Raw genomic sequence first — 24,006 nt, 5'->3', positions numbered from 1 at the left:
AGAGAGAGAGAGAGAGAGAGAGAGAGAGAGAGAGAGAACAAAGAAGAGAAAAGAAAAGAAAACGTTCCTGAAGCACTAACCAAAGGAGAAAGTACTGGAAATGCTGAAAGAGGGGATAGAAAAGTTTACAAACAGACTGGCTTTTTCTTTTTCTGCTTGTCTTTATCCTTCGCTTCTTTCTCCCGCTTAGCAAGTCGACGCTTAAATTCTTCTGGCATTTTCTCGTAACAGTGTTTGCAGACTGGTTTTAGATCAATTTCAATAAACTTATCCCTTTGAGCAGAACAAAGAAGAGACAGAGGAAAGAACACAGGAAAGTTAAAGAAAGAATCTTTGATTTTAGGAGCCCAGGACAGAAAGGATCAATAAAAAGTCAAATCATAGGATGAGTTTCTTTGAAACTCTACACATACTTTTTCTTTACCTCTCATCATTTTTTTTCACTTCTATAGATTCACACAGATTCAAATCACAGAACTTACTTGAGAGTTAATTTAGTGTTGCAAGTAGAACAGGCAAAACAGTTCACACACCAGGCCTTATTCAGGGCTGAAACAACTAAAAAAAGAAGGAGCAAGAGTTTGTCAGTAGTCACAAGGCTGCTGGTCATGAGTCAAAAACATCTAAAATTCATTAATTTAAAATTCAGCGAAAACTATTCCATTCCTTTGCCTTGCATCAGCAGGCCCCAGCAACGCCAGTGGGAGCAATGGCCAAGCCAAAAAACTCACCTTATAATAAAAGATTTGAACTAAATGGTGTCTCCTCCAAATGAAAAGTAAACAAAACCTCTCATAAATTTAACCTAACTGCTCCAAATTGGGTATTCATTCATTCAACGTGGAGGAGTCTGTCTAACTGGTTGACCAACAGGACAAAACTGAAGAGTGACTCTTACCATTTTAAATGACTTTTTTTCTTAATTAAAAAAAAAGAAGATGGATTGAAAAACTAATATTTGACATTAATACAACTAAATAAACATGTTTGGAAATTATTTATGTTTAAATAAATTTCAACAACACAAAGTATCTCACAACTTTTAGTTATTCCTCTCAACTTCTGTCAGGATTTTGTGTCCATTCATTTACCTCTTCTATGGTTTTAATCAGTATGTATCCTATTCTTTTGTCTTTTCATTATTTCATAAAAGTCTAGATTTCTTTTATTTGCCTTCACTGTATTATAGTATTCCAGTACGTTAATTTATTTAACACTCCTCTTCCTCCCCAACACACACACACACACACACACACACACACACACCTTTTTCTTTTGGTAAACTACTCCCTTTTTCTACCTGGTAAGCTGTTTTGTACAGGAAAGAGTTAAGCAGCTGTGACTTCCATAGGTTTTATTGCTTGCCTTCTGAACACTAATCCTTTGCCAATTGCATGGGGGCAGTGTGTTTGAGAAAGTATTTCCTGAGTGAGGCGATGTCTGCAGAGAACCATAAAACATGCCGGCAACAAGCACATTCAAAACTTGCATCCAGGATGTTGCTGGTAGAACTGTGCCTGACAACCATTTCCAAACACAGCTGTTTCCTTTCCATTCTAGTTGATCAGAACTACCTGATTACCAAGGTACAAGAGTGATAAGAACAGAAACACTTCTTGGAGTCTGTGCCAGGGTATCAGCATCTGCAGGGTTAGGGCTGTTTTCCCAAACAACCCCAGGGGCTGAAGTTGTTCCTTATAAACATATTCCCTTGGCCTCCATGATTTATAATGATAGTTAGTATGAAAATAAAACAGGATCCCTCCCCTCAGGGTATTACCAGACAGTTGGTAACAATGGTTCTCACACTACTCATTGTCATATCAATGACACATCTGGTGGGAGTGATCATTTGTGAGGAGGAAAAGCAGAGAAGCTTGTCACCCTGAAGTCTTTATTTAAAATTCCTACTTGCCCACAGTCTAATTCTTTGGGAATTTAGGCTTATGATAAATGGCTGAAATATATATGGTTTAGAATCTGTTTCACATAAGATACAAAATAAACATTCTAAGCTCAAAGTGTTGAGCATCTTTCCTTTTTTTGGCAATAAATTTGACAGCATCTGAGCCTCATTCCATAGTGACAGAGAAACGAAGATGATCATCACATTCTATAAGTAGCAAAAGGCAAAGTCATTCCTTGTGATTGTCTACATGTTTCATATTATAGTGATATCTTATAAGGTCTAAACAGAGGCTTACCATCTCCTTCGATGACACGATTACAGTGGAAACAAACATCACCAAACAGCTGTGCATGGGGGAAAAAAAGGAAAGTTTACAACTTCACTGGCAATACAAAATGAACCATTCTACATCTCTTTTATACTTAGAAACAAAAAATACTGGGTACCTAGAACTACTAAAAATTACTCTTCAGATTAGCAAGCCAATCATCCATAGTAGGAAGTTGGCAAAAAAAAGCGTAACTTGCTATTCTTTAGGTTGAAAAAATAAACCCACTTCTTTTTTTGTTCATATTAAATTTATTCACTTTTAGTTTACAACATTTAGTTCCACAATCCCTTCAGTAAAACTCCACTTCTATAATAATGCATTCAATATTTTTTATTGATAGCTTCAGTTTTTTATATCACCTTCATTTGTGAATATTATCTTTATTCCCTCCCCTACTTAGGGGACCATCGCTTGTAATAAAGAATAAAAGAGAGAGGGAAAGGCTTGCTAAATAAGACTAAACAACACAATAATTAAATTACATGGTTGTGTTCCCCTTACCCATAGTATTCAACGTCTTCCAAGAAGGGAAGGAGGTCACTTTTATATATATATATATATATTTTTTTTTTAAAGAGAAAAATCTTAGATCTCATAATATCAAGCAAATCTGGTAAAAAAAAAAAAAAAGAGATAAAATCACCTGATTGTAGTGAGTTTCACAATATGCCAGGCCCTTCCTTTCATAATGACGATGCCCAAGAAATGGCTTCTCACACTTGGCACAGACAAAATGCTGCAGAGAAATTGAATAGAGCATTTTTGAGTTGCCTTGTTTTACTTTAACATTGCCACTTGAATACTGGAGCTCTAAAACACAAAAATCTACACGTGATAAAATGGTCACTTCTTTTTGACCAATGAGCAAATTCTAAACTCTGCCCTCTACAAACCTGGAAGAGGCTGCTTTGACACATGGCCTATTCAAATGCAAACACAAAAAAGTGATGGAGATTTTTTTTGCTGCAGATATAGGCGGGCACTAGAGATGTGGAGAATACATATCGGAAAGACCCACAGTACAAATCTGATACTCAAAAGATACCCTGTATCAGGGTTTTCCAACAGTTTTGGTTGTTACACTCTATCCTTATCCCAGCCCTCAGATTTCAATAAATTTTCCCATTAAGGAAAGGAAATAAGATTCTATTGTTTACCGTGTGCATATATACAAGGAATAAAACAGATGTTAATTTTTCATAAAGAAAATTTTATTCAGTGCAAAACTTTTTCTATAACATGAAGCTGTTAGTCATCAGAACACAGTGAAATAAATTAGTAAGCCCCTTGGTTTGGCTTGTCAGCTAATAGCATTGTTCTTTGTGTAGGTTCTGAAAGAGATATCTGTGAATCATGGCCAGTCTCCAATTTGTTTTTTCCTTTGGATTTGATTGAGACTAAGTCTGAGATTCAGAGATAAGTTGTAAGCATCTTTGGTAAAGAATGAGATAGACTTCGATAAGAGTACACAATTCTGTGACTTCATTGACTAGAAATCAGTTCAGAGTTTCGATTATGTGGGAAATCAGTTAGTTTGTCTTTCACCAAGTTGCTGCCACTGGAGTTCCGTACCTAAACCTCGTTCATTTGGCTTTGGTCAGGAGGAATTATTCTTTCAGTTACTTCTTTCAGATTTTTCAGATGCTTTTCTAAAATGCTCCTTCCCCTTTCCTACCTTGCCTCCTAAACCACCCTCTCTCCACTCCACAAATGTTTTTCCTAACTTGACATTTGTAATACTTAAGTAGGATAATATAGTTATTTACAAAATATTACCCATGCTCCCTTGAGAAGGTTTCTTGGGGAATGTGTATACCTCAGGTAGGGAACAACTATTCCCATCATTGAAATATCTCAAAAGCATTCAGTGATATCAGTGTTCTATCTCAAGAGGAAATGCTTAATAGTTTTCTGTATTTATTTTAAAATTAAGAGATGTTCTTGATAAATTGGAAAGTCAAAGTAAAAGAGTTATTCTCACAACCAGTTCTTACCTCCACATGCCACTGCTTGCCCATAGCATTTACAACACGTCCTTCAATAGGTCGTCTACAGGCTCCACAGATGGGAACCCCCATTTTGTCATGACATGGCAAGCAATAAAGTTCTCCTTTCAATTCACGAGCATCAGCAGTCAGTTCTTTCCTGTCACCAAGAAAGTTAGCAAAATTAGTGTAAATTCAAGGGACAAGAAAAAAACAGGCAATATTTTTTAACTAATGCATTCTCTGAAATAATTTCATTTTAAAAGACATCATTAGAAAGTCTCTCTCTGGTTTCTATTCTCTTAAAACTCAAAGACTAAGAGAGAACCAGGGATCACAGCAGTCTAACAAGGGATTTGAGCTTTTCAATTCTTGTCAAAACCATCCAGGTTGGTTACAGTATGACAGAAAATCACTTAAGGTAACATAACATGGACAAGCTGCAGGGGAAGTCAGATATGTATTACCATGTTAACCATCATATTTATCTTTTTTCCTGTCATGAGATTTCATTTTATTCTAACTAAGTCCTCTCATCTTCTAGTTTCTAATGTTATAGCAAAAGAGTCATCATAGCTAAGAGCCGTCCCAATTCCACTATCAAGGTTGAGGGAGTTTTTTCTTTTTTCTTTATTAGCAAAAACCTATTTTCTCTCCTTTCTACTGCTCCACCCTCAAAAAAAATAAAAGGACAAACCAAACCTTTGTAACAAATATGCATTGTCAACCAAAAAAAATCGAGGGAGTCTTTCAAAGCTAATCTGGGGACCAATTTTATTTAATACTATTCATTACATTCACAATATAATATTGTTATGAAGAACAGTCATCTCTCTCTTACAGACAAGGTAGTATGAAATGGGAAAAGCTTGACTGAAATCTAAAGAAAATATTTAAAACTTCCTTTTAGAGTCATTAAGCTTTCCTTCTGTTTCATTAAACCATCTGCCAGGACTGATCAAATAAATCAAAGGAAAGGTCTGAGTTTCATTTCTATTTGATATTCTCTGTGCAAGAACATGCACTACTCTAATAAAGGAGTTAATGGAAATGAAATGACCAATGGGTCACAAGAATGAGATCAGAGAATTCATAAGGTAGATTATGTCTATGAAACTTTTAAGTCAATAACATAAAAAAGAATTTTATTATAACCTTTCCATTCTCTCCCCTCTACCCCAACTCCTGACAATATAGCATATAGAGCACTTTTTAAATGGGCCGTCTTCCTTTCTTGATAGCTAATTGGTAGAAAATGCAGACCTCATAACATTTAAAGGTGGAGGGTTTATTCTTTTTTTTTTTAAATACAGAAAACAGTATTTTCAATTGAATTGAAACCAAACCAAATTACACCATTCTGATTTAAAATAAATAAAACATTTAAATCAGATATTTTACCCGCAGTTGGCACAATTGAAATGATCCGGATGGTAAGGGTCATTCTTGAATATAAGAGGCTGCTCATCGATGATGGCATGGCACTTTTGGCAAATATACTTCCCAAGGCCCCTGGCTTTCTCACGATTATGACATGGACGACAAAGATGTCTAAAAAGAGTCAAAAAGTTAGACCAAATCCAGTAAGTCTGCTCATATGGAGTTATGTGCTTAAATTAGGAAAACAACTTTTAAGGATTTCCCCAATGACCTAGAAAAACAAAAATAGAGCTTTTTAAGGGAAACCCAAGTTTCAGACAGGAAAAAATAAACCCAAATCCAAAGCGAGTTCATCTTTGGCCACAAGGGGGCCTAAACATTCAACAAGGTGAAAAAATCATGGAACCATAGATTTAACTGGAAGTGACTTTTAAGAGGACATTATTTTATGGATAAGGTAACTGAGGCCAAGAGAGGTTAAGTGACTTGTCCAGAGTTGCAGCTATATTAAGCAGCAGAGATGGGGTTCCAACCCAGACATTCTGATTCCAAGTTCCCCACTTTTCATTGAACTATGAAAGGTTGGAGGGGGAGTTGTGGGGGTGGTGGTAAAAGAAAAGGAAAAATTTTTAGTATTTAAGTTTGTGAATGACAACAACAAAAATGCTCTTCTCACCACATATAACTATTTAAAACTTTACATTTTAAAATGTTGTGTGGAAGTGATCATGTGTTGTTTAAAAAAAAACCTGTTTTAAAAAAACTTAGTATGGTTTTACACACACACCACACACTATATGTGTATGTGTGTATGTATATATGTATGTGTGTTTATATATGTATATATTTATTTGTGCTGAATGGAGGCTTTCTCTAGTATGGCGTGGGGATGGAGGGAGGGAGGCAGTTCAGAACATAAAATGCTAACAAAAAAATAAATTAAATTAAACAAAAAAAAAGGCTTACTGATACTTTTTAAAAATAGCCATTTCCTGATATGCCCTGCTCACTGAAAGCTCTCTTTCAAGCATGAAAAAAAGTTAAGCCAAGCCAATCAAAACAGTAACTGTCTTAACAATGTGTGCAACATTCTGCAAGTAGAATTCCCCACATCTTTACAAAGGGGAGGGAAAAAAATTTCTCATCATCTGTTAATTAATTAAACCAAGACCTGACCACGTGATTTGCAGGTTTTGGAGAGAACACATTCAAGTCCATCCTGCCCAGCTGAGAATGAGGAGAGGAAATGCATAAGCTAATCAGCTGAATTTGACCACAGAAACTCATGAAGACCATCCATGATGGCATGGACAAGGGACTGGGATCTGTCCCTGGAGGCAGTATGACCCTGGGCAAGTCATTTGACTTCTGTCTGCCAAAGTTTCCTCAACTGTAAAATGGGGATAATAATAACAATAATATGAATAGCACCTACATCTATGAGTTGTGAGGATTAAATAAATTAAATTTATTTATAAAGCACTTAGCACAGTGGCTGGTACTTAGGAGGTACCTCACAAATGCTTACTTGCTTGTTGCTGTTCCCCCAAAACTACTGAGACCCTAGGAATACACATTTCTATGTCACCTTCTACAAGCATCCTGGAGCCCTTTTCTAACAACTGGATGTGACAGGCAGACTTCAGTCAATCTACACAGTGAGTTTTCAGACCTTACTTGTATTCAGGTTTTGAGGTTAAAAAGCCCTGGGCAGGGAGGAGGGGGAAAAATCAACACACACTACTCTTGCCTTCTGTACACTTTCTGGAACCACAATTTTTGTTTGACACCAATGCAATCAGTCCCTACCTCCCAGCATTCTTGACAAACCCGATGTCTGCTAGGACTTGTTGGCAGAGATCACAGCAGAAGCATCCGGGGTGCCAGCTGTTGTTCATGGCTTTAATAACTCGACCAATGATAAATTCACCTGTGAAGAAACAGAATACCAGGCTGCTTAAAAGGATGTCAAAGGTGGTAGTGCTGGAGACAACAAGGAAATATTCTGGAAGAGACAGTTTTCTTTCTGTATTAATGATGCTATGTTTGTATGTGTGTGCACAAGCGTGTGTGAAACAGAGCAAACAACTATGGCTGAGGGAATTTTCCACGTGAACTTCCTACTGGCGCTTGTTATTCTGGAGCCGTAGTTTTATGATTTCACCTTTTCACCTTTCAGTTGCTACAGCAGTCCATCCTTTGTTCTCAAAGAGGACCCAACGACATCACAAGGGTGATGTCTTAACTTGTGAATGAACAAGATGTGAAGCAGAGCTTGCACAAAGTCATCAGGCTCACTCTCATTCCTCCAAAGTGATCAAAGTCCAGTGGCAAGACAAAGGTCAAGATGACCTAGTAGGTCAAAATGGCCTATTACATGGGTGACCTTGGCCTTTCTAAGTCAAGGTCTTTCCATATTTCTGAATTTGGCTTTTCTTTTACTATACAATAGAATTTATTTTTTTTTTCCTGTATTATTGCTAGTAAGGGACAGCAAGAATAACTAAAATTCACAGACACCTTAAAACCTCCTTAATTTCTTTTGCCATCACATCTTTGCTAAGGTTCATCTACTGGTGGTTCCAGTTTCTCTTGCCCTCTGTACAAATTCTGATAGAGGGGCTAAGCTACTAAAAGGCCAGGAAAGGGAAAAAAGGACAAGTGAAATATCTGGCTAACCTATAAACAATGGCAGAATGTCTCCATCCTTTGGTTTGGTTTCTTTTTTCCTTTACATGGAACCAGAAAGCAAAGGCCAGCCCATTATGCTGCAGAAATGTGTGAAAAGTATATTCCAGCTGCTACGTAACAGAGGACTGAGTGAATCGCAATCCATTTGTGAAACATTCGGAAAGCCTCAAGCCCTCATGAATTCAATTCAGCTTGATGTGTATATGTTTGTTCTGATGCCCCCAACATTACTTACTTCCTGCAGACATTTTGAGAGGTTCACTAAGAACCTTGAAGTTGTTTGGCAGGTTTAATGGAGACTATTTTGATTTATACTTTGTAATCCAGGTTTTTTTTTACTTGTTTATATGTGAAGGAAATCTAAAGAAAATTCAACATCTCATTTAGGTGTTATGACTTACCACACTGGTGACAGCACGGGGCAAAAAGCATCTGAAAATCATGTTCACAGTACTTCCTCCCTTCAAACTACAAGAAAAATAGACACCAGTTAATGTGTTGAACACTCACTGGGCATAAATGGTACAATGCTATGAAGAAATACAGAAAAAAAGTTACTAGCAAAAAAATCCTGCCTTACAAGTTTACAAATTCACTTGAGATTAAACAAACACACTGCTGAAGTAGAGACTCTTTTGTCTATGTTTCTATAACAGATAGATTCAAGAATCAATGTACAAATATGTGATTTGGTAGAAAGGTCAAGTTTAGGCTGGGTCTGAACTTGTACTTCTTATTTATTTAAGGATAGATTCCTGGAGGCAGCTTCAAGCTGTCAATGGAAAAACACAGTTTAATGAATGAGCCTGACTTTAAGATGGCTTAGGGTGGGAGATGCCTACTTTAGTCTACCAATACAAAAAGACAGGAAGCAAGGAAAAGGTAGAGCAGACTGATGGAAATGGATGTGTGAAGTTGCTTATGGGAAGAATGTTATTAGATTGTAGGATTTAGAGCTGGAAGGGACCAGAGGTCACCTAGTACAACCCTTTCATTAGCCAGAGAGGTCCATTTTGCCTGCTTTAAAGGCCAATTCAAATACCACCTCTTCACAATGCTTTGTCTGATCTCCTTAGGTCATAATCACCTTGCCCCTCAGATCCCAGGTATCATTTTGGGAAGCCTCCAATACACTTTTAAATTAAAAAAATTTTTTTTCTTTCATTCAGTAAAAAATCAACCTTCTCTAAAAGGCTACAAAAAAATCTAGACATTTATTTTCTATTTTTCTGGTCACAAAGTACACTGAAATGATTAAATCTGCTGATAAACAGCTTTTCTAATCAGAGAGATTTCTACCTACTCTGACATTTCCATTTTTCTCCCTTTCCTGAATGATATCATTTAGGATTAGAGGAAACAAGAGGAAGAAGATGGAGGCTGCTTGTGCCAGAAATCTGTGCAAAACAGCTTTCCACTAAATCACTCATCATAAGGGTGTCTTTCCTGTTATGTATTTTTAATAGAGGGAAAAATGGGGATAATAACATATATTTAGTTCATCAAAATAATGATGGGTACACTTTGAAAATATATGTGCTTTAGGATGGGTTTTATCCCCAAATCTCAGAAGACTGACCAAGAAGTAGAAATTCTGATGCCTATTTCATGGAAGAAGCAAGCAATGCTAGGCAAGAAATCAATCACTGGTCACAAATTGTCTTTGGTGCAAAAAGGGCAGGAAGTAGGATTTTGGATGTGCCGGTCAGTTTAGTTGTCAATTTTTGTGGAACTGTCATTCCTCATCATTTCTTATTAGACTTTAAACCACTGAAGAGCTTCATTGGGAGCAAGTTTAAGAAGCCCTCAGATGTCACAAAACCAGGATTAGGGCTCTTCTTTCTTGGTGACTGAATTAGGTCTCATGGGACCTAATGATCATCTCCATGCAGAAGACTCCTGCACCTACATGTTCAGCCCTTCTTTTTCTCCTGAGCTCCAGTTGTACACCTTTAGTCACCTTGCAGGATTCTGCTACCTGAATATCCCAGTGATAACTCAAAATCATCATCATCATCATCATCACTAACATGTAGTAGCACTTATTATATGCCAGGTATAGTATACTTTACAATTATCTCATTTGATCCTCACAACAACCCTGGGAAGCAGATGCTATTATTATACCCAATTTACAGATGAGGTAAATAACTTGCTAAGTTAAATAACTTGCCCAGGATTACATGGCTGGATTTGAACGCAGGTCTTCCTGACTCCTGGCCAGATGCTTTATTCACGGAGCCACCTAAATACCCCATGTCCAAAATGGAAATCATATTTCCTTACCAGATGCTCCCCCCAAATATACATTCAACTTCCCCATCTATACCATCTCTTACATCCAATTCTTACTCTCTACTCATAATAGTTCAGGTCCCAATTCTCCTCTAGACCAGTAGTGTCAAATTAAAATAGAAACAGACATCTAAGGACCCCTGTGTGCTATATATTGACTTAGTAAACAACATATTAACATTATGTTGTATTGTAATTTTATTTATTTTGTTTAACATTTATCAATTACATTTTAATCAAGTTCCCCCAGCACTTGAAAGTGTTGCTGGGGCAATTTGTTTGATACCTCTGATCTAGGCTACTGAAATAGCCTCTCCCCCCCTCATTTTAAACATTCATTTAAAAAAATTTTGAGTTCCAAATTCTCTCCCTCCCTCACCCATTGAGAAGGTAAGTGATATGATACCCATTATACATATAAGTCACAAAAAATATATATTTCTACTTCAGCCATGTTGCAAGAAAAGGGGGGAGGACCAAGAAAAATAAGTTGAAAAACTATATGCATCATTCTGCACTCAAGAGTCCATCAGTTCTCTCTCTGGAGGTAGGCAGTATTTTTCTTCATGGATCCTTTGGAATTGTCTTGGATCACTGTATTGATCAGAGTATCAAAGTCTTTCACTACTGATACATAGTTACAATACTGTTACTACTGTGTACAATGTTCTCCTTGTTCTGCTCACTTCACTCAGCATCAATGCATTTAAGTCTTTCCAGGCTTTTCTGAAAATATTCCCCTTGTCATTTCTTATAGCACAACAGTACTCCATCACAATTAATTATCACAATATATTTAGCCATTCCCCAAATGATGGGCATCCCCTTAATTTCCAATTCTTTGCCACCACAAAAAAAGTGTCTGTAAATATTTTTCTACATATAGGTCTTTTTCCTTTGAAAGAGCCTCCTAATTGATCTCCCTGCTGCCAATCTCTCTCCTCTCTGAAACATCTTTCAGTGACTAAATTAAGATTCCTAAAACACAGGTTTGAATATGTCACTCTCCTCCTCAAGAAAGCTCTCTAGTACCTCTAGGATAAAAGCAAAGTGCCCAGTTTGGCGTTTAAATGCTCCAGACTTATTTTCTTATTATTCCCCTTTCAAACATGCTTTCTTCCAGACAAACCAAGCCTTTTACTGATTCCTCAAATTCAGGATTCAATCTCTCATTTTATAACTTTGCACAGATTCTTCCCTAATGCCTGGAATGTACATTTGTGTCACCCTTCCAGATACAGTAACTGTTTTATTTTTATCTTTTTGTTAATCTCCTGAGTCACAATTCAAATTGGAGAGCTGAATTACCTTTTAAAGCCTTAAATTTTAAACTTCTGTTCCTCTATAAATCATGTTTTCATCAATGAGGATACTGCCTCCCACGATGTAGACTGAAATGCATACATGCCTCCTGAGCCTGGGTGATTCCTGACCAGGTCCTCTCATAAATCCCTCATGGACGATCTATCCAATGCCCTGGAGGTCTTCTTCCTGCTCTTTTAGTAGTTCTGAGTTACTTTTCCTGTTGAATTTCTTCTGTCCTCAACCAGCCAGAATAAATCATATGACATTATAATAGCATGTACTTTAAACAGAATCCAAGGTAAAATAAGCAACAAAGAATAGAACCCAAGTGCAAACATTTTTACCAGCATTTCCCAAGGTGATCACCACTTTACCCTCCAGGGATGAAAAGTTTTGAGTCCATCTGTCTATTTATTCCCACAATGGTTTACCAATCCAGCACTGTAACCGAGAGTAGTAGTGTACTACTCATATAGAAATGAATCTATATTGCCACATACTGACTTAGAAAACCACAAATTAACATTACCTATTCTGTATTATATTTTTATTTATTTTGTTAAACATTTCTCAATGACATTTTTTTTAAAAGCAACTGGAGTTAAGTAACTTGCCCAAGGTTACAAGGCCAGTTTTTTTTTGTGTGTGTGTGTGTGTGTTAAGTATCTGAGGCTGGCACCGATCCTGGGTCCTCCTGACTCAGGGGCCTGCGCTCTTACTCACTGTGCCACCTACCTGCCCTGTCTCAATTACATTTTAATCTGGTTCATTACTTTGGAGTTTAGCTGAGAGTTTGACACCTCTAATCTAGAAGATGATAAAAGGCTGTGATAGTGAATTATTCATTGGACATACACAGAAGTTTCTATGTCTTAAACGTTCTGAAGTAGAGACCGAATTTCCTGGAAGGCAATGCTTCTAAAGCATTGTTGAGAATTTATTCCATCTTCTTGGGAATGAATATTAAATGCCTCCTACCACATTGCTATCAGAAGTGTGAGTAAGTTTTCTGCTAGCCCCAGCAGGTATAAAATGCAGCCCAGGGAAAGCCTATGGCTCTGGGTACCATTTTCTTCCTCTTTCCTTTCCCATCTTTGTCTTTTTTTTTTCTCTTCTCCTCTAGGCTCAAAGTTTCTCTCTCAAATCTCTGTATAGCCTCTCTCAGATAGGCTGCAAGTCTATGATGTAACTCTGAATGTGTAGCATACAGCTCAGCACCCAGTAGGCAAAACAAATGTTAAATATAAATTGTAACTACTGGTGGTTTAAGGTTGAAAACAATCTGGGAAATTTTCCTGTTGAAGGTGGCATTCGAACTGGGAACTTGAAAGATAGGGAAGATTTTGAAAACCTAAAATGAGGGCCAAAGTACACCCCAAAGCATAGAAACAGCAAAGTACACTTATATTGGTCCTTGAGTACATGGATTTAGGAATTAGTGATCCTATTTGAATGAAACATAAAGTATGGGGTAAATACTAGAAGGTGGTAAGGAGGTTGGGCATAATTCTGTACTTGACATGGAGTCACTGGCTATTTTTAATCATGGCACTAGGCTGAGCAGAGCTGTGATAAGTGGTAAAGTCAGTTCATGTTGGGTGTCAGGGGAAGATAATCTGTTATTTATATAGCACTTTTTTACATATATGTAAGTGCCTTCTTTACAATAACCCTATCAAGTGGTAGCACAGACAGTTATGGTCATTTTACAAATGAAGAAATGGAGGCAAAGAGAGATTTAAGTGTCTTGCCCAAGGCCACATAGAAGTTGAAGTACCAACATTGAAACCTAGTTCGCTGCCAAAATCCAATGCTTTCTGCTACACTTGATTTTCCCACATCTGAAACATATCTGGGAATAATCAATTTAATGTTTACCAATCAAGAGCCTATCCCAAATGCTTGAAATGCTATCCCCTCCTCAAGGGGATCTGTTCAATTCTTACCCATCCTTTAAAACCCTTAAAAAGTTATAAGAAAAAAAGTCTATGACATGTTTTTTTGAGAAAGAGAATGCCTTTTTGCTCAGACAAGTAAGTTAGTGAGCCTCGTTAGAGCAAGCTGGGCCACCATGCCATTTTTTATGTTCAAGTTCATAAGTGGCTTTAGAGAATCCATGTGGGTGCATGTTGATTTGGCCTCACTTTTTACCAGTTATTACCACTGACCTAGAAGAATGCTGGGGCAATGCTCGATTTAGAATGATTATTTAACCCAGGCTTTCTTGTCCCTTGCTTTTGTGGTTTCATATCACAAGAATCGGAAGAGACTACCATCAGCTCTCCCACTGATTCACTTGGTAACCTTCAATTCATAAGCATTTCCTGGCAAAGTCTTCCTTCCCGGACACGGATGAAATGGGTATTCTATTGGATGTACAATGCAGTTCTCTACCATGACACATCTTTCTGACAGTATAACAAGGAAGCTATATTTTTGCTTGAATGAAGCACAGATTTTGAATGGGTAGCAAGGATAGGAGCTAGAAAAGCAGTAACTATAAATGTATTCTTTCTCAGCTGTCAACAATGGATAAAAATAATACAGAGCCATTCATTAACAAGTTCATTCAACACCGATGTGCAAGGTGCTATAATGGGCACATTAAAAAACCACAACACTATCTGTATATGGTTGGGCTTAAAAAATATAGCTTTCAGTGTAATCTGGGGAATATCTATAGGTAGGTAGACTTAGCCACTTTTTTCCCTATCATCTCAAATCATTAAACAGTGACAATCAGGCCGAAGAGCTTAATGAATTTGCTCTCTATCATCCAAGATGTCTATAGGCTACTTGAAAAAGGGGGTGTCAACTTTGCTTTGGACTTTCAGAAGTCAAACTAATGGAACCAAAGTATTACCAATATTTACTCTTTATGAGACTCACAAGAACTTTTCACCAACTGCTTTGTCACCCTGAAGTTGTTTTCTCCTGACTAGTGACTGTATATCTGGACCACTATTTCAGGGGGGCCCTAGCCATACTTCACTACTCTCATAAACTTTAAGGACTCCCCTGCCCCGACCCCTGCAAATTGCCTTTTCTCATTGAAATGTAAGCTTGTTGGTATCTGAATCATGGTATCTGACATTTGATTCATGGTACCTGACATCTGAAATATGATGACACATAGTATGGGCTTAATAAATGTTTACACCATCTTGGGGAGGGGGGAGAGGAGGGAGGTGGAGAAAACATAAAACTCAAAAGCCTATGGAAGTGAATGTTGAAAACTAAAAATAAATTCATTAATTGATAAAAAGGAAAAAAACCTTACTTTATCTCCATCTACTTCAGTCATGCAGGTGTCATATCGGATAATTAGAAGGCAGAGACAAAAATAGCGCCTAAGGAGTCCTTACATTGATTTAGAAGAAAGTATTGAAAGTAAGAGGCCTTTCTCAGCCAGAGGACCATTTTCTTTGTACATTACAAGAAGTAAAGAACCCCCAGTTTCAAATCAACACTGGCAGAAAGCTACCAGTGGAAAGCAGATGGGTGGTCAAGAGGAATGATAGTAATTAATGACGTAGAATGAAGCATCTCAGTAGTCAGTGGAGAAAAAGTTATTAGACAACTAATTAAAAGAATGATACAAGCTACAAACTGTTATGATGCTTTGGAGTACTGCAGATAGTACAAATTGGAGGTTTTTAAAAAAAATGTTACTTAATGTAACTGTCCCCCAAAGTCATGAGATTGGATATTTGTTTAAGCAGAACATTTCCATTTCAATGTGACAAAATTCCTATCTCTTTGTCTCCCCCGAGATTATGAATTGTGTAAAGTTAGGCAGACATTTCCTGATATGAACAAAACATTCACATGCAGTGAGTCCAGATCATTGCAAAACAAATCAGGATACAATTGTACCAGATGTCTGAGTGTACTGGGCAGCTGAGATATAGCTTATTTATAAGTACTCACCATTTTGTGGAGTGTTAAAAAAGGAAATCTCTCACTTGGAGGCATGAAATGCTACTAAATAATGCTGAAACAAGGGTCAAGTGGTACACTATTCTCTCAAGTGAACAGGATCATAGAAGATGATGGAAGGGAAGCTTCTTTTGAGATCTTGTCAGGCAAAGTCTATGTATGCATAAACTTTAATCTAGTCAATGAAGAAGGCCACAAACAAGTGTAAGCAAACATTGATCAAAATCTGTGGGGCACAATGTTTGACCAATCCAGTTTGACCATACTGAAAATATGGGTGCATTAATGGGCTCAAAAAATCTGCTTTGGGCTCTGCCAAAACCTCAGTACATGACAGATGGTCCATTTAACTACTCAGAATGCATTTCTAGCATATATTTGCTCCACAGATGTGAGTATAAAGTTTAATCTAAGTTTATGAGTGATTTGAGATTTTTTGATTAAAAGTACATGGAGTTCTGAATATGGCTCAAACGCCGGGGTTAGAAAAGTGAGCTGGACCAATGAAGCTTCATTACAGTGGCATGATGTAATGCTGGCATTATCAACTTTCAGTACAGAATATTTTAATCATAAATCTGCCCTCTTTGGGCTTTGATGTTCCAGATCCCATTATGTGATAAGACTATCAGCAGGTAATTCTGATGTCCATTTTTGAATGACTTGAATACCGATGGGCTATGTGGTCTACTTTAGATTAATGCTAAAAACCTGGTAAGATTAGGATCAATTAGTAATTAATCTATCTAAGAATTCATTAAGCACCTACTACATGCCAGTTTTCTAGTCCATCTTCATTTTTATTTTATTTTTTGGAGGGGGGAAGGCAAGGCAATTGGGGTTAAGTGACTTGCCCAAGGTCCCACAGCTAGTTAAGTGTCTGAGGCCTCATTTGAACCCAGGTCCTCCTGACTCCAGGTGTTCTATTCATGCACCACCTAGCTGCCCCCATCTTCATTTTTATAAATGAGGAAACTGAGGCTTAGAGAGTTGAAATAATCTGTCAAAGGACACAAGATTTGAATCCAGGTTCTCTTGAATTACAAAGCTAGTATTCTTTCCACTATACCACCCCACTACCAAAAAGCTCACATATAAATTCTTTAAGGACCATGGGTTGCCAATACTAAAGGCAGCACTTTCAATTCAGTTTAAAGCAGAAAAATGACCAGTGGGATGGAGGCTAGCCCCTCACCAACCATCCTTCCCATCTTTTGTTCTCTCCCCTGAGTTTCTGTTCTCTCTCCTGGTTCTCCTCTTATCTGCCTTGCCATTCTTCCCCATCTACTTTGCAGGTTCCACTTCTGATTCATGACCTCCAAGAACTGATGTTACCATCTCCTAAAAGTTCCCTTTTGGGCCTTTTCCTCTTCTCTCTCTATAACCTCTTCCTTAAAACTGTCCTATCCATTTCTCCCCATCAAAAAGTAAGCTCATGGTGGGTAGGGATAGTTTTTCTTTGTACTTGTATTCCCAGGGCCTCACATAGTACTTGGCACTATTGTTAATAACAATAACTATTGCTACTGATCCCATTGGAGGTTTTCTTGGCAAACATACTGAAATGTTTGCCATTTCCTTCTCCAGTTCATTTGACAGATTCAAGAAAAGTCGGGGTGACTAGGTGGCAAAGTGAGTAGAGCACCGGCCCTGGAGTCAGGAGGACCTGAGTTCAAATCCAGCCTTGGACACTTGACACACTTACTACCCGTGTGACTTTGGGCAAGTCATTTAACCCCAACTGCCCTCCAAAAAGAAAAGAAAACTGGGTCAAACAGGGTTAAGTGACTTACCCAGGGTCACCCTGCTGATAAGCATCTGAGGCCAGATTTGAACTCAGGGGCAAGCTAGGTTGCACAGTGGATAGAGAAGTTGGGAAGATCCGAGTTCAAATATGACTTCAGATATTTACTACTCCACCCTGCCTAAGGTGATTAACATGTTTGCCTCAGTTTTCTCATCTGTCAGATGGGACTAATAATAGCACCTACCTCCTAGGGTTAATTCGAAGATCAAAGGGGATAACAACTATGAAGTGATCAGCATAGTGCCTGGCACACAGTAAGTACCATGTAAATAGCTATTATTATTTGCTATCTCTCCTAATATGTTCCCTCATTTCCAACTGCCAGTTAGATTCTGCATTAACAATTCAAAAGTTTTCAATAAAACTGTTTCCCCAAATCTGTCCTTCCTCTTATTTTATATTATTATTATTATTATTTTGGCAGGGGGAAGGTAGGGCAGTTGGGGTTAAGTGACTTGCCCAAGGTCACACAGCTAGTTTTGTGTTAAGTGTCTGAGGCCGAATTTGAACTCAGGTCCTCCTGACTCCAGGGCTGGTGCTCTATTCACTGCACCACCTAGCTGCCCCACTTCCTCTTATTTTCTGCATTTCTATTAATTCACTCAGTATTCAGTCACTTAGGTTGGAAATATTCAAATCATCTTATCCCTGCTACCCCATCTAATTAGTTACTAAATCCTGTCAAATCTACCAGGACAATTTCTGTCCTTTCTACACTCTAATTTAGGCCTTAATGGAATCTCACCCAGACTATTTTTTAATAATTTCCTAACTGGTCTTAATGTACAAGTCTGACTACATCCCTCACCTTCTCAAAAAGCTTTAATAGCTCCCCACTGAAAAAATATAAACTTCTTACTCTGACAACCAAAAATTCCACAACTTACCTTTCAAGACTTATTTTAAACTACTTGCTTTTATATTCTCTATATTCTAAGCCAACTGCATTGTTAGTCATTCCCTAATTTTCTCCTGCTCACTCCCACATACCATTGTTTTCCCTATCTGAAAGGGAATCCATTTCCACTTGTTGAAAGCAAGGTTTTTATTTAAGGCCCAGTTTTCACCCCTTTTAAAGCGGCTAGGTGGTACAGTGGTTAGAGCTCTGGGCCTGGAGTCAAATCTCAGGTACTTACTAGCTATGGTCATGTGATAGAAATTTTTTTTTTCTGCCTCCATTTTCTCAACTATAAAATGAGGGTAAATAATAGCACTAACCTTTCAGTGTTTCTGACAATCAAACTGAATAACATTTGTAAAGAGCTTTTGCACATAGGAGTTCAATGAATACTTGTTTCCTTCTCCCTCCCTTTTTTCCTCCCTCTTTCTCTTCTAAGGATGCAGAAGGATAACTTGTATACATGTTTCATCTTTTTAGATCCCTGAAGGTAGAGATTATATCATTTTCCACCTTTGTAGTTTAGCAAAGTACCAAAGTATCACTTAATAAATGTATTTAACTTTTTTATTGAAGGGTTTTGTTTTCACATTGCAAATATTTACAGGTTTTCCCTACTCTGAGGTCTCTTGCAACAAAGTAAAACAATTAAGCAAAACTAACAATATAGTGATCTCTTTTGAAATTGAACGCATAATGCATGTTGGTAGCACCACCCCTCCCCAACCTCTATTACTTTTTTAAATGAACAGAAATCTATCTTCTTTTTCTTCTGAATTTAATGGAACCCACACAAACACCTGGCTATCAGTACTAAGCTCTAAAGTACTAGTAGGAGACCCCAGAGCAAAGGGGGAAGAGACATGGTGCCCTACTGGTCTGTCCAATTTGTAGAAGCAAAAAGGTGAGAGAGGGGCCCTGACGGTACAGTGATATGTAAATTGTATGAGGTGTCTGCATGCTACCCTGAACTAGCTGGATGACGTCAGGGGAATTCTCCTGCCCTCAATTTCCTCAACAGTAAAAATAAGAGGAGGTGTGAAGGGTAGGATTCTTCACAGCGAATTTTCTATGGCTTTTCTTAAGTCAGGGAAACAAGTCTGCTCTGGGAGGACTTTGTGGCAAAACAAATGAAAAGAATAAAAGAGCTTTGATTGAAAATCTCCAGAAGTGCTACTACAGCAAAATTAAATCATGGAAAACTAGGCAAGTGGGAAAAACAGACAGTGTCTAGTATCTACCAACAAGCACTTTCCTGGTATGTTTCTGGGCAAGAGAAGGGAGAGATAATGGGGGAATGGCTTGCTCAAACACCAAAGGAAAGAAGCTAACCAACCAGTGAAACAAAACTGATAAGGGAGGAAGAGATAAAATTATCATTGTATGAGGGTAGAGCACAAACTGACTCACTCTCAAATGGAAAACAAAGCAAGTGATTTTTTTTCAAATGTTCTTTTACCCGCAACCAATTGCTGAGTCTTACTCTGTGACTGTTTCTAGGAGGCCCTGAAAACACTCTCAAAAATGATTCAAACTGCTGCAAAGTTTTTTATATTCATCCTTTAGGGCTCTGATACCTTCCCCTGGAAATGTGTTTGTTTTTTTTGTTGTTCATTTGGGGTTGCTGTTATTTTTGGTGTTTTAGGGTGGGGAGAGTATATTATATCAGAGATAACAAACTCCTCCAGAGCTCATGAGAGACAAAACTGAGGGTGAAGTTCAACACAAAATTTGGTTCTGGGTATTTACAATGTCATTCTGAATAATATCAGGCAGACCTAGGAAGGTATTTATAGTTGGGTAGTAAAAGGGAGGCAAGAGTGGGATGGGTGAGTCATAAATTATTCTGTTCTATTCAAGGATTCTTTCCCTGAAACAAAGAGCATTACAGATAATGACCTTCAAATTTTAACTCATATTCTATTTTTGAGACAGTCCTACCAATTAACTAGGGGTGATTTCTTCGTCACAGATAAAAAGACAACAGAGAAGGGAATGTGGGACAAGTCTAGGGGCTTCAAACATGCCTCCCTCCCATCCTTGAAACATCTTCACTACTTACATGTAATATGCAAGTAACATACAAGGTTCCTTGGATTTTTTTTTTAAAGTAAGGATGTGAAAGGGACAGGATCATAGTTTAATTCAGAATCCTCTTTATCTTTCGCTGTGTATATATAAATGATCGTTCTCTGTGTTTAAGTTCAGAATAAAAAATAAGATGAAATCCTCTTCACTAGACTCTTCCCATCCTTTCAAGTCATGTTTCTCTGCTCTCTTTTTTTAACCAAATTCCTAAAAGAGCTATTTATACTCATTGCTACTACATCCTCCCCTTTCACTCAATTTAAACTCTGTAATCTGGCTTCCAAACCTCATTGTTCAATTGAAAGTCTTCCTCCAAAGACACCATGCCTTAACTGCAGGATTTGAATTTCTTTTCTCAGTCTTTATATCCTTTACTTTTCTGTACCTTATGACACTGTTAAGCATCCATATCCTTTCTTCTCAGATACTCTTTCCTTCATGGGTTTTCCTGACATTGCTCTCCTTTGGTTCTTCTGGTTTTTTTTTCTTTTTTGGAGGGGGGTTAAGTGACTTGCCCAAGGTCACACAGCTAGTAAGTGGTTAAGTGTCTGAGGCCAGATTTAAACTCAGGTCATCCTGACTCCGAGGCCAGTCTTCTATTCACTGCACTACCTATCTGCCCCTTGGTTCTCCTGTCTTTCTGATGATTACTTCTCACACTTCTTTGCTGGATCATCATTATCATGACCCCTAACTATGGCGGGAGACAGGAAAAAAGAATTCTCTTAGCTCTTTCCTAGGTCTTCTTCTTATCTACTCCTCACTCTCCAAATTTCTCCACTTCCACCTCAAGAAGCCCCTGGAAATAAATGCCTCTGCCCTGCGGCCCTCTCTTCTGATCAGGGAATCCCTGGTCTGGACCCCCACTTCATGAGACATCCAGGCCATACTCATGTCACTCCTGCTTCTATTCATTTTTTTTTTTTTGGCTTCTCTACCTTCTTCTTCAGCCTGGACTCTCACTTGTCCCCTTGTTTTTCACCTCTCCTTTTTGGCCCCATTAGAATATAAGCTGCTTCTTAGGGAGGGAATGACATACACACTAAATAGGTATCTCACCCTACAGGAGAGTAGAGGGGAAGGGGAAGAGACGGGGGATAATGGAAGGGGGGGGGGGGGGGGGGGAAGGGAGGGGAGGGGAGGGGGGGGGGGAGGGAAGTTGGAAGCATCCACTTTTGAAAAGGGACGGGATCAAAGTAAAGAATAGAACAAGTGGGGGGTGGGATAGGAGGGAGGGAAATATAGTCAGTCTTCCACAATATATCTACTGTGGAAATGTTTTGCATTAGCTACGATGTATAACCTATATTGAATTGCTTATCTTCCCAGTGAGGGTGGGTGACAAGGGAGGAAGGGAAAGAATCTGGAATCCAAAGTTTTAAAATCAAATGTTTAAAATATATATATACATATCATTATTATTATTATTATTTTATATGTAACTGGGAAATGAGATATACAGGCACTGGGGCATAGAGATCCACCGTGCCCTACTGGAAAGCCAGAAGGGGGATGGGGGAAGATATGGGAGAGAGCAGATTGGGGGAGGGGATATTCAGTGGGAATGCTGTTTTGGGGTGGTGGGTAGGGGAAAATGGGGAGAAAATTTGTAACTCAAAATCCTGTGGAAATAAATGATGTAAACTAAAAAAAATTTAAAGAGAAGGAAAAAAAGAATATAAGCTCCTTGAAGGTAAGGTCTGTCTTTTTTTTGAACTTGTATTTATTCTGTACATTTTCTTTTATATAGTTTCGAGTGCTTGTTATGTGCAAAGAACTGGGCAGAAGAGATGTGTGTTCCTGGGAGGGAGTAGGGGTAGAAACAAGAGAAGAATGACTATAATCTGCACATCTGTACTGACCACAAATAGCAACCCCTGAACAAATGTCTTAAAATGATGAAGTTACTTCTGTGGATTATAAAGTATTGGGCCATCTTTCATCTATCTTTGATACTCCTCCAGGGAGTCAATCTAGCAAATGTTTTGTGGGTATAGCACTCGCTGCGGTGTTAGAAATAATTCTAATTCCAGCTCCTGACAGAGCTGGCTGGGAAAATGTTTATTTACACACACACAGACACACATAGAAAATTTATATATTTTATTTATGTACAAAAATTTCCCATATACATATTTATATCTACATACATATCTATCTAGGCACATGGGACGCCTAAAGGTTAAGTCAAAGGCACCACAGGAAGAAGTGCTACAGGAACACGGGAAAGAAGCAGTCACAGGACCTGGGTTCCATTCCTTGCTCTGCCACTCACTACCTGTGGGACTTTGGAAGAGGCTGGCGATGGGTGTCAGTTTCTTCATCTGTAAAATTAAGAGGCTGGGCATGATGATCGCTAAGATGCCCTCCAGATCTGTTCACCCATCCGAATACTTAGAGCCAGAAGGCATCTTAGAAATCATTTAACACAATCATTGTTTCACACATGGAAAACCTGAGGCTCACATAAACGTCATAAAGATCAAAGTGGGGATGCTGTCATTGTTTAGTTGTGTCCAATGCTCTGTGACCCCATTTGGGTTTTCTTGGCAGAGGTAACGGAGTGGCTTGCCATCTCCTTCTTCAGCTCATTTTATAGATGGCATTTTAAGGTTTTCTTGGCAAAGATACTGAACTGGTTTGCAATTTCCTTCTCCAGCCCATTTTACAGATGAGGAAATTGAGACAAAGGGGGTTAAGTGACTTGCCCAGGGTCACACAGCTAGGAAGTGGCTGAGGCCAGACTTGAACTCAGGAAGAGGAGCCTTCTTGACTCCAGGGTCAACACTCTATCCACTGCATCACTTACCTGCATCAAGTTACACAAGTAATATTGTTGCACGAGTTATACATAATCATCAAGAATACTTCTGAATGTAAGAAGATGGGTCTTCCTGACTCCAGGCCTGGCACTCTATCTATCTACTCTGCCACCTAACTGTCCCTCAAAGTGGAGTAGAGTTCATTAACAAAAGTTTTCTGAAGGAAATTATTTTTGAAGCCGATCTGACAGAAAGTAAGGAGCATGGATAATTGGAGAGGAGGTCAAATAACACTGCAGGAAAGGTAATTGGCAAGAAGGTGAAAATTAGAAAGTTGAATGCAAGTGGCAACAAGCAGACTGTCTTGATTATCCTACACTGGCCATACTGAGGAGGGGAGAAAAATGAGAACAGCTTTTAGGGTCTCAAATGCTCATGGAACAGCTTATGCTGGGTGTGATATGCTGTAAGAGACAATGGGGTGGGGGGGCAGCTAGGTGGCACAGTTGAATAGAGCATCGGCCCTGGAGTCAGGAGGACCCGAGTGTTCAAATCCAACCTCAGATACTTAACACACACACACACACACACACACACACACACACACACACACACA

At 38.4% G+C, this 24,006-nt stretch overlaps 1 protein-coding gene across 4 annotated transcripts in view; it reads right to left on the bottom strand.

The window, feature by feature from the left end:
• Positions 1-24,006, bottom strand: part of LIMS1 (LIM zinc finger domain containing 1) — a 215,390-nt gene that overhangs the window by 7,657 nt on the left and 183,727 nt on the right. For 3 of the 4 annotated variants that reach the window (XM_069094011.1, XM_069094012.1, XM_069094010.1), the window contains 7 exons: positions 8,698-8,764; positions 7,415-7,535; positions 5,627-5,776; positions 4,235-4,385; positions 2,884-2,976; positions 2,205-2,253; positions 483-558 (listed from right to left, as the gene is read on the bottom strand). In XM_069094011.1, the coding sequence (XP_068950112.1) occupies positions 483-558; positions 2,205-2,253; positions 2,884-2,976; positions 4,235-4,385; positions 5,627-5,776; positions 7,415-7,535; positions 8,698-8,764 (707 nt within the window). Of the gene's footprint in view, positions 1-110; positions 274-482; positions 559-2,204; positions 2,254-2,883; positions 2,977-4,234; positions 4,386-5,626; positions 5,777-7,414; positions 7,536-8,697; positions 8,765-24,006 lie in introns of those variants that run through there. The other variant, XM_069094013.1, reaches the window with a different exon arrangement.

This window comes from Petaurus breviceps, unplaced genomic scaffold, assembly GCF_028583685.1.
Source record: "Petaurus breviceps papuanus isolate PSGF00001 unplaced genomic scaffold, PetGlider_PUasm1.0 214, whole genome shotgun sequence".
Classification (NCBI taxonomy): domain Eukaryota; kingdom Metazoa; phylum Chordata; class Mammalia; order Diprotodontia; family Petauridae; genus Petaurus; species Petaurus breviceps.
Note: the sequence above shows the minus strand (reverse complement) of the source record. Positions and strands in the feature narration are given on the sequence as shown.